The following is an 11,849-nucleotide window of genomic DNA, read 5'->3' as shown; positions in this document are numbered from 1 at the left end:
TATCAAAAGAGAAGGGAGAAAAGAGGCCGTTGAAGGAACGATTATTTATCGCTGCTATAACATAAGAGATAACAGGAGCTAACTTGTCTCATGGACATTCTACAAGTTTAAAAGTAACTATAACTGGATAAAAAGTATGACATATTCCTTTGTTGGTGTAAATTGCTGTGGTAGGTATTAGATGAATAAAACACATGCTGTTATTGGAAAATAATCAACTTGGTAACAGCAACTCCACTTCATCACATCACCTCGTCGGTGATTATTTTCCTATAATAGCACAACACGGTGGTTTATTCCTTACCTCTAATACATTAGTATGTTTGTTTGCTGAAAGTTTGCAATCAGTCGCTAGACTTTTTTTTTTTTTTTTGGGGGGGTTATGCTGTCATTTTAACTCGACATTCGCTTAAAAATATATCAATAATTTAACCCTACATGCTTCATTATCATTCTTGGTTTCATATGAAGGAGAAAAGCGTTGCATGGCGATTCATGTAAAGTGTCGGATAGGTGTGTGTTCCTTTAATTGGGTTTCATCCTTGAACTTTTGCCCGTCTCCTCTGCCTCATGACCCGCATTCACTCCCCGTGGCTAGGAAAGTGAGCACGGGAAGTCTACTATTGAGGATATCCTGAATCAAACACACACACACACACACACACAGCCTTGAATTTTCAAGGTAAAGTCAGAGTCACTCTTACATTTTGCTTTTTCCCTTATAGCGTGAGATCACAGCATTGAACTAACGTCAGTGTAAATTTTCAGTATTGAAAGAAATCATATAAGATTAGAAAAGATGAAGTGCATTTAAACCACTTAGACTACAGCGCTGTTGAGTGCTTGATGCTGATTGGTCTGAAGTTTTTTTTTTGTATAACTTTCTATAGTAACAACTTCCACAGGCACTTGTATGGCGGAGTGTCCATTTATGGAAGGAGTCTCTAGTGTTAGAGCTTTGTCAAAGTCAGAGGTAAAGCTGTAACATCACATTTTTCTAGAAGTTTCTTACAGAAAATGAAAGGCAGGGTAGGAAAGGACTGTTTGCAGCTGCTATAACGTAAGTGAAAACAGAACTTGCTTGTTTTGTGGACGTTCCACAACATTAAATGAAATAACTATAAATGGATCAAAAGAATGATGTCAGGATTGACGTATTTGCTGCGATATAAATGAATCACTTCAGGATGTGCTACTGTTGGTAAGTAATCATCTTCAATGTGGTAACAGTAATTCTGCATCATCACAACACACCGTTGCTGATTAATTTCCTATAACAGCATGCCCCCACTTTAGCTGCACTTTTCTCATGATTTTGACATTTAAAAGTTTCTGATTCCATCGAAGCATTGCCAACTTTGTAAATCTATTAAACAAACATTTTAAGGAAAACCAAAGAATCAAATATAACTGCAAAAGGAACACAAATATTTTATTAAAACCTCAAAACAAACCAAAACATACAGGGAAAATGTACACCTTTAACTTATACACTTTTATAAACAAAATAAAGTCTATAATCTATATTTACAACAGCTGGTTTTTTCAACAGTAGACCAAATCATAACTTTTTTCCCCTAAAATCTGATTTTACAGGTAAGATACAAACTGTATCCTCTCCTATTTTAAATTATGTACACAATTCCAGCATGTTTGTTTTATATGCCAGCTAATGATAGACCATACTTTCATTCCTCAGCTTCTCTAGTTACTGATTTTCTTTTTTATTTCTCAATCTCATTCCAGCTAAAAAAAATAATAATAATAAGCGTTAAAATGGCGGTTACAACGTTTGTATAGCTGGCATGGTCATGAGCTGTGAGGTGGAATGATCATTCAATAAATCAAATAGTTAGAAACGTAAACGCAAACCCACGCTATATACACAAACTGAACAAAATGATGGGGACAAAGCAAGGCCAGATGGATTACTGCTCACGTATTCCTTTATAAACTTTACTGATACTTCTCAAACTTATATGTTTTTATATATAGGTGCTATTTTTTTTTAATACAAAAGTGCATTTTACATGCCTGTGTGCCTCACACACTGTAGGACTCGATAAGCATTTGAGGTCAATAGCACTCCTAAACAGCAGAGGGAGCAATCTACTGTACAGTCTCAGAAATAAAGGTACCAAACCGTACTGCTCGTTGGTGCTAGAGTGGTACTATCAACATCTTTTGTACCTTCAGTATGTATCTTTCACCTTTCAAAATAATTTCAGGTACATAACTTGACCATGCACCTTCCCAGATAAAAGATACACACTAAAGGCACAAATGATGCCAAATGGTACCATGCCGGCGACGAGGAAAATACACTTTGGTACCTTTTACTTCAGAGAGTGTACACACAAGATTTAGGGTAGAACTCATACAGCTTTTCCTACAGAAGTTCCTGAAGCATAGTTTCAGTAAAACTGGGCTGAATTTAAAAAAAAAAAAAATTCCCTTTCCCTTCATAGATAAGCATCTGTAGCTGTTTATCTTTCAGCACTCCAGGCGTGGAAAGTACCGCATTCGGCTCTGAACAGGAACTCGAACTTAAGGCAGGGGAAGCGTTTGCAAAGACTAGGTGACGTTAACAATGGTAATAACAGCAAACAACATTTTAAACAGTTTAAAGCGTCTTCAACTCCGAGACAGTATTCTTACATCACTGTTTCGATAGGATTAAACACAGATTATACATTAAAAGTAATAATTTGCTTTGTCTGCAGTTGATTTAAGGTTAATATATATTTTAGAACGAGACTGCTGGGAACAGTTAAAATGTAGATTAGTTAAAAGTTTACATAAACTTATTAAAGGATTCCAGCTTTCACTACTGAAAAAAAAAATCCAGCTTGGTGTGAGCAGCTAAAAATAAAAGCTTGAACACAGGCTGAGCCGGTGAAACTGGTAGCCCATCTCTTTGGCAGCTCGTTACTTATTTTCCAGCTTCCTTATTACGTGATTACATTGATTAATTCAACATCTGAGGTAAGGCAATTTTCTAAATGCCTCACTGTTGCGTTATTTGCTTAAAATAACTTGTCGGTGATGTAGGATTGGTAGCCGTAATTCAGAAACTTGTTCTGTTCTACCAGTTTGACCTGTGTCTTGGCAGCTTGTAACATAATTTAGCGTATGTTTCAGCACCTTTGTATCAGCTACTATAGTGACATTACAGGCATGTTAGAGATGTTTAATATCAGTATTATTGAACACAAAAAAATTTACAATTAAAATTCAAAGATGCTCTATATCAAGGGTCTCTGACAGATTTTAGGTAACGGGCCACGTTACATTTAGTCCAACGTCATGTGGGCTGGACCAAAATAAAAAACAGTTTAGTAGGCCAATACCACACAAATCTGCATTTATCTGAAATAAAAATAATTTAAAAAAAAAGTAAAAGTGGTGATTGCATAAGTATTCACCATTTTCATTGCTGTGAAACCCCTAAATCTGGTTCTTCAGCATCAAATTTATTTTTACCTTGCAGTTGAAGAATTACATCATTAGCACGTTTTGTCACTAGCTGAGTTTAGAGGCACGAGTTTATTGCTCTGTTTTTGCCCCTAGTGGATTTTTTCAAATTGTTCAATTCAATTATGGTCCACAAGATGATTTTAATTTAGAAAACAGATTCTAAGTACATTTGCTTGGCCAGATTAGAACCTTTATCGGGCTGGATCAGGCCCACGGGCCGGAAGTTTGACACCCCTGTTCCTCATTCGTTACAAAAATTGATGGGCCAAAAAGGAAAGTTATAAGAACGTCATGTTTGGTCTCCAAGATTTTAGCCTTGTAGCTCCAGTGCAAAACTAAACCAAACATGTCCTAGCTGATCGGCCATGTTTTGAGGTAAATTCTGCATGTTTAATTTGATTTTTTTTTTAAATTGTAAATTAATTGATTGAGTTCAGCTTGAATTAAAGGAATCGTTTGTCCAATAATGAAACGTTTTCTATAGATTTGCACCCAAAAAGAGCATTTTTGCATACGTTTCCATTAATGTTCGCTCCATTCGTCTGGTAGCCCTAGTGCAAAACTAAGTTGTAAGCGTTACACATTGACAGGATACATTTTGGTGTAAATAGTATGCATTTATGCAATTTAGCATAACACTGTTAAGCCTGATTTCCCAGTGTTTATCTGCTGCACATATGCTCATTTCTTCCTCTGATCTGCATTTTAAAGCCCTTTTCACTGAAGGAAAGTGCAGCACGCTGACCAACAGCAGCACTGAAGGACTGTCAAATGCATTTATTATTATTATTATTATTTTAAATAACTAGCATTTTTTTAATAAGCCGTCCCTCAACATTGTCATCACCGCTGGCGTAAAGTAGTCTAGGAAAAGCAAAGATTCACTCCTCGGTGAACTGTGAGCCCTCAACACCTGAAAGCACCTTGCCCCAGAAACCCAAACATTTCACCTCACAGCACCCTGTTCTCTCATCCCGCCCCCCCGTCAGTCAGTGAGAACCACCAGCTCGCCCTCGCTGCGCTCTCCTCCGTCACTCTCTTCTCCCTCGCTGTACGGCGCTTTGGAACGGGGCCCGTCCGCTTCCTCTGGGCCACGTGGGGCTTGGGGTGGCTCGAGAGAACGAGGGAGGTAGTGCTCCAGAAGGGAAGGGTGCAGAGGCAGCGTCATGGACATGGTTTTGGTGGAGTACGGAGCCTCACCCGTGGAGTAGTGCAGCTGCTGATCTGACTGACTACGAGGTAAATAAGAGAATATCAGATCGATGCTTTTGGAAACATGACAAGCTCCAGGCAAGTGCTTTAACAGATCAATATGAAAAAATACTGATATCAAGAAGCCAAAATTCACATAACCAAGAAATCAGTGACAATATCTTCATAGCAGTCAGGCCCTAATTCATTCATTCATTCATTCATTCTCTTATAATCTGATATTTTCAAGCCTTTCTTGGTAACAAGCTGCATTTTTTGTTTTATTAACTTCAAGAAAGAGAAAAATGTAGAGATTGATGATTAACTTCTGAAAATTAAACAAATATAAGCAGATAAAAATGTACAAATGTACAAACATTATTTAGTAGGTAATTGCAACTGTTGGCAAATTGCTGTGGTATAAGAAGAATAAGACACTGCAGGATACGCTGTTATATGAAAACAATCATCACCACGCCACACCCCGGTTGTTTATTTTGCTATTACTTATTTAAAAAGGAAGGTGTGGTAACAAGCTAATGCTGCTCCTAAAAAAACAAGACGAACAACTAGTAATCAAGGACATCTGATTAACTTTGCTCACCTGGATGGGTACGAAGCGCGCTGCTCCTGCCTGCGGCTCTTCATCATGGCTTTGTACTCGCCCACGCGCAGCCGCCTGCCCTCCACGATGCACGTGCGCTTCGGCCGGGGCTTGTACTTGTAGTCTGGGTAGCGCTCCAGGTGCTGTCTGCTCAGCCGGGCCTGCTCCTCATAGTACGGCTGCTTCTCCTGGTTGGACATGGACTTCCAGCGTGAGCCTACAGGGGGCGACACAGAGGTGCAAAAGAGGCTTAGCTCAATATACTATACCACTATATACTTGGATTTGATGTTTTTGCTATTTAAAAATTAAATTATACCTCACTATCATCCAGCAAACAATCCTATATCTAATTATAAAGCTTCTACGTGGTTCTCTTGACATTAAGTAAACATGCAAGTCATTTTTCTCTGGTTCTGTCTGTCTCTAAACCACCTTCTGCCTCAGTAGGACACTGTATTTATCTGCTCGGACCCATTTTTTAAGTAAGTTTGCACATCAGAATTGCACATCTGTTCCATTTCTCAAGACAGAGCTAGTCATAAAAAGCCACATTTTTTTGGCCTCATCGACCAGGTTAATGTTGAAGTTCCTTCTCATTTTATTTTTGTATTCCTATTTCAGTTGCTCTTCGAGGTTAGGAAGTACTGCAGCCTATTTAAATGTGTTTCAGGAACATTTCTAGTTCATTTGTGTATAAATACATGTCAATGTGTATTACACAATCAAATATTTACTTTACTAATCAAAGAGTCGACTCGTTCATAAACCACACATCTTTTAAACTCCAAGTGGGTGCCAATTGTAAGACAGTTGATAAATTGGCTATTAGAATTATATTCCAGTAATTTATAAAATAATGTTAATTATATATTTACATGATGAAAATATCAGGCCACATTATAACCTTTAACCTTTAGCTATTTTTCCAACAACGTAGTTTTCCTGTCACATTAGCTTTGTCAGCTTTCTAGTATTAGTATTATAATGAGTGAAGTAAGTAAAGTGTGCTGTAAGAAAATAGAACAATTCAGTCCATTGTGTTCATGAGAAATCAACAAAATCATACAAACACACACTCTGTGAACTCATTGGCAATTCTACTGAAACAGGTTTGCTAACATTAGCATGGTTATGCATGGATGCAATGGGTTTGGCTACTGCAGTATGAAAAACGCATTCTGATTAAAAAAAAAAAAAAAAAAAAAAGTAAACCTTTTCTTTATACCTGGGTACTTAACCACAGACAAATAAAATAGGGTTTAATTTAAGGCACATCATATATATACAATAAAAAATGAATATTTTATAAAATTTGAAATATTTTATAAATTGATGCTTTTTGTATTAAGTCCCCTTTATTATTATTATTTATTTTGGTACTATAAATCATCAAGATCCACTTATTTAATAACTATTTATCGCTCCCAATATGTAACGTACACCTCTCTGTTTCCAAATCATCAATCGTGTGTTTCTAGCTACGTGTAATATAAGCAGGCGTTTAGGTCCTCTGAGCCACTAGGGGGCGCTGCAAGAAAGCAAGCTGCATTCCCGGTGTTCCCGGGATAAGGCTCCGGATCCTCCACGTCCCTGAACAGGATAAAGCGCTTACTGAAGATGAATGAATGAGTGCGATGAGCGGCACTGAGCCCATGGGTGTTACCATGGTTCCATGTTTCAGGTTTTCACAGACGGCCCCCTTGTGGTCTGGAGGTAGGTTTTTGCCTCTTTTAAAGTTTTTAAAATTCACACTGAGAACATGTAACATAATAATCTCAATAATGCTAAGCTCTAAAGGTCAACAGTAGTTCAAATGCCGTATCCATTACACTGAAACTGTGTTAATATACACATGCCACTTAGCTTGTCTGGCTGCTTTTGAGCAATAGCTAATAGTGCAGAGTTTAAACTGGCAGCTAAACTGGCAGCTGTAGCAGAGGTTCACCTGTTTAGCATTCTTTTGTATTTTTGTGTAAGCACAAAAAAAAGAAGCCCGTACTAGCCCAGAAGAATGTAAAGGAGAGTGTATAGGCACAAAGACGTGAAAAAATGCAGACTGAAGATGACCGCAGTAACAATAGGTGAGTAAACAGTTCAAATGAATCCAATCAGGGTCACAGGCACTGAGTGACTCGGGCAGGCAGGAGGAGATGGAGGGGTGGGGGGATGTCGTGAGTTTTTCAGTCTCTGCACAATGGAAAGGAATGTCAGTGTTTTGTCAGAGGAAGAGGGGTAGGAAGGCAGCTGGAGGAGGAGGGGGGTGGCTCTGGGTGGTGTTTTCCTGTCGTCCAGGGGAGCCAGGTGGCAGTTCATGCCCCAACCAGTGCCGCCTACCAACTTTCTCCGTCAACCAAAAAGCCCCCACCCCCCTTCATTCTCCAGCTCGTCAAAGCCAGGGGCGGCGGTAGATGAGACGACCGAAGACTCAGTAAGCAACACCTGGACTGTTCGAGGAAACCACCAGGCAACAATGAGGGGTGAGTGTTATGAGGACAAAGACCGTGAGAGAATGTAAGGTGGAGAACAAGAGATAATTACGAAGAATGTGCTGAGAAAAAAAAAGCAGGTGCAGATTGAGTGAGCCTCCCTGGGGTTAACATTGTACAAACACAAAAAGGCAAAAGGTGACTGAGCAGTCGATGGAGGCTTTTTTTTTTTTTTTTTTCCTCACCCAGGATCTTGCTGATGCTTGAGTTATGCATATCAGGAAAGGCTTGTAGGATGCGCCGGCGTTCGTCCTTCGCCCACACCATGAAGGCGTTCATGGGTCTCTTGATGTGTCCGGAAGAGGAGCTCCGGCTGTCGGTGTAGCCTCCCACTCCAGAGACGATCTGTCCTAAAGAACACAATGTGACAAAAGTATAAGGCACTTTCTTTTGTTTTTTTTTTAATGGCACCTTTTAAGAAAACAAAGATCCAGGGCAAACCTTTAATTATCACTCTTACGTCTGTTATAAATTCCAAAGCAAATAATGGCTGCCTGCAGTGATTTAATTAGAGCAAAATATGCAAATTACCACATGTGCTCCAGGCATGGCCTTACAATGCACACAAATACAACACAGCTACAAACTATAAGTAAGTTCTTGTGTTAAAATGGTACGGTGTGGTTTACAATCCAAGACACTAATTATAAAAGGACAGTAGCAGTACCTTCAGAGTCACTGCTGAGATGCTCGTCATTCGTCCGTATGGACTGTCCGTCCTCCGCGCGGTCGGCATGGAGTATGCGGTCAGCTCGGGATGCTTCCTTATAATCATTCTGTGCACAATGCAAGCAAAACAGTGCGTTGGTCCACTAGTACAACGCTATGCTAGCTAATAATGCTGACACAACCCAGTGACACACAAAGTATGAAGAAATTTACACAAATAATAAATCTCTAAATAATCGACCTGCTTTTCCATATTTGACTAAACATACACTCATCCTTATGGTGAAAAACATGCCATTATAATAATGTGCGAATGGTGACAGGCAGTCAAAACAGGTTCAAGAGGAATGCTTAACAACATGTATTCATGACATATAAAGGGCAAATTATCATACCTTCCTGCAGTTAAAGTTGAAAATACTGGAGAACAAAAGTGACTTGTTGACAGGTATTTGCCAACACTTCAGAAGTTGCTGCCACACCAAGAAAAATAAACTCTGAACAAGAACGGGACGAAACCATTTGAGGAACAGCTGTTCCCAAAAACGCTGCACCCATTCAAGTGACCTGTTGTAAATCTATACGCGACCCTGAACGCAGTCTCGGATGTCTCAGAGTTTCACTGTGAGCGGCGGTGACAAACGGCAAGCTCCAGGTGCCACCAACTAGCCTCCTAGGAGAGCTGAAGTGAAGCGTGTGTGTGTGTGTGTGTGTGTGTGTGTGTGTGAGACAATGCTCAGTGCTTGCTGCTTTAAGACGCTGACTCACCAGCCTTGTGCTGCTGTCCCTCTCTCGGCCCGCTGGACCTTGGCCTCCTCGCAACAGCTGCTGGGCTTCATGGATGGTTTGGCTCACAATATCCCCCTCTCCCAAGAAGCCTAGGGAAGGAGACAAGAGAAAGATAGAGAGATTTACACATGATCATTTATCCTCTCCCCTCCTTCTGTCTAACACCTAAGGAACTTGGCTCTCTTCCAAGCGCATGGTCTTTAAAAAAAAAAAAAAAAAAAAAAAAAAAAAAGAAAGAAAGAAATGAGGCCACATTTCAAACGCCTAAGCCACAGGGTACACCCAAGGGGACTAACGCATTTTCTTGTTTAGATCAGGGAGCCTTTGGAGGTGATGACAGTCACCAACAATGTCTCAATTACAGAAGAAGCAGAATAGTGAAGAGACGAGTTAGTCTTCTATAGACTCAAGGAAACTCCCGTGAGTACATATCATTATAAATAATTAAAAATAATTAACATATAATAACACATTGTTTAATATGGTATTTTGTTTCAAAAACCAAGAAACCTGCCATCAACCGCCCCACATTAAAAATCCCATGAACATGAATATGCAATTTCATGTATTCACAATGAGTCTTGACTTATGTGAAAACTGTAATGAACTTCTTGCTTACACAACTGCACTATTTGTCCATGTAGTACACACTAATAGAAGGGAATTATTTATTATCACACTATCTGTTAGCACCCAGATGAGGACGGGTTCCCTTCTGAGTCTGGTTCCTCTCAAGGTTTCTTCGTCATATCGTCTCAGGGAGTTTTTCTCTCACCACCGTCACCTCTTGCTTGCTCATTAGGGATAAATTCATTCATTTAAAATTTAGATCCTGAATGTATTTATTTCTGTAAAGCTGCTTTGCCACAATGTCCATTATTAAAATCACTATACAAATAAATTTTGTGTACTGAATTTGCATTGCAAAATGTTCAGAAATGCCTATCACAGCAGCCAAACTTGTCAAAATATAGACTAATCTTACTATAATGAGCACAATCTGTTCATCACAAACATCAGCCATGTCAGCTAGCTAAAAGGTTGTGGGTTCCACGTTTTCCTCCTTTAATAATTAGCATCCGAAGCGATGAGGTTATTTAGTGACACCACGAAGTGAGCTCATACACAAGGCTCCTAAAATCAGGTTTAAACTGAGAAAGGCTTGACGCTGTGTTAACAATCCTGACCCAAACACTGATCTTCATATTAATAAAAATAAGCCACACAAATAAATTGTGCTTAGGTCACAGATGAAATGGGATAACTTGCAAAAGAAGTAAAAAAAAAAACAACTGAAGCAGAAAGTCAACACAAAAAATGAGCAACTCAAACTGTTTTTTAGATCAACACAGCTCGTAATGCAATCAATGGCTAAATCGATTCCAGCAACAGTGAGGAGCAGAAGGGCAAATGTACTGATTGTGTTTTACTGACTACTGATAAGCTGTATAGCACTTTATCAGTGATAGTGATTGTGGGAGACACTTTGGTTTGCTGTTTTTATGGGGGAAGGATGATAAGAAAATGTAAAATAGGCATTTGGCAGAAAACCATGAGAACTTTTGCAAAAAAAAAAAAAGCCCCTCAGGACTAAATGCAGGCATAACTATACTAGTATTTACATATTTTATATACACCAAGTTCCTGGATTATTAGGTATACCTACAGTATAGACATATTTTGTAGTATTAAAGTTACTGTACTTACTGACTGTAGGCCAGCTGTTGCTGTTGATGTACATTACTCTTATTCATTAATGGCCTCATTTCATTCAACCATTTCATTCCTTCCTCTTTTTATTTTTGCTAACTTGCAAAAGATTTATATATAGAAACAGCCTGTAGCACACTACTACTCAACAATTTCTCACTATCTAGTATTTCACACCAGACCCAAAGTGTAGCAACCTCCCACGCTTAAAAGTGATTCAGAAATGCGTTAAGTGTTGCTTCTTAGCGTGATTCAGTAACCGACTCTAAATCCTGAAATGCATCTCCCAGTGCAGAGGCCTACAAATATGCTGAAAAGAGAAAAGTCTATGAAGACAAAAGAGATTGGAGACTAAGGGCATTTATGAGTTCGTCTTTAACCCGTTCTTTGAAAACAGATATATTAATGTTAATTTTTATTAGTTGACTAATCGTCGTTTCCATAGCTGACGAGTGCGGTACACTTCATACAAAGTAATATCAAAGGGAAAATGTTCCATCAAAGCGAAAGGAAAAAAATATTTTTCCCAGTGTAGTCATACACAATCTGCAGGTGAGTGTATTTCCTTACCATCACTGTTTTTTCCGCCAGCCAGAGTAGCTGACATCACCGCAGTAGTACTCGAGCAGTAAACGTATTAATCGACTGGTCTGTGCAACAGCTGATATATATATATATATATATATATATATATATATATATATATATATATTAAAAATGCAATCAGTATAAGAAGTGCTGTCACCTAATAGTGCATACAGTTGAACAGTTTCTGTTAGCCCTTCTTCTTCCTAGAATTACTTCCTAGAATCTAGTTTCAGAGCCGGTTATTGATGTTAATTAGAGAATTTGAGTTTGAGACCCCTGCATTCATGGAAAGGGACCACCACTGAGAACAGGGGATCAAAATTATCCACCCA

General features: G+C 38.9%; 1 protein-coding gene across 6 annotated transcripts in view; it reads right to left on the bottom strand.

Moving 5' to 3' along the window:
- Nucleotides 1-1,407: 1,407 nt before the first annotated feature.
- Nucleotides 1,408-11,849, bottom strand: part of LOC113537968 (SRY-box transcription factor 13) — a 35,202-nt gene continuing 24,760 nt past the window's right edge. For all 6 annotated transcript variants that reach the window (XM_053227108.1, XM_034314325.2, XM_026932735.3 and 3 more), the window contains 5 exons: nucleotides 9,199-9,308; nucleotides 8,429-8,537; nucleotides 7,947-8,111; nucleotides 5,273-5,489; nucleotides 1,408-4,709 (listed from right to left, as the gene is read on the bottom strand). In XM_053227108.1, the coding sequence (XP_053083083.1) occupies nucleotides 4,463-4,709; nucleotides 5,273-5,489; nucleotides 7,947-8,111; nucleotides 8,429-8,537; nucleotides 9,199-9,308 (848 nt within the window). In that variant the 3' untranslated portion in view covers nucleotides 1,408-4,462. The remainder of the gene's footprint in view (nucleotides 4,710-5,272; nucleotides 5,490-7,946; nucleotides 8,112-8,428; nucleotides 8,538-9,198; nucleotides 9,309-11,849) is intronic.

Source organism: Pangasianodon hypophthalmus, chromosome 20 (genome assembly GCF_027358585.1).
Source record: "Pangasianodon hypophthalmus isolate fPanHyp1 chromosome 20, fPanHyp1.pri, whole genome shotgun sequence".
Lineage (NCBI taxonomy): Eukaryota > Metazoa > Chordata > Actinopteri > Siluriformes > Pangasiidae > Pangasianodon > Pangasianodon hypophthalmus.
This window is presented reverse-complemented; position numbering and strand designations above follow the sequence as displayed.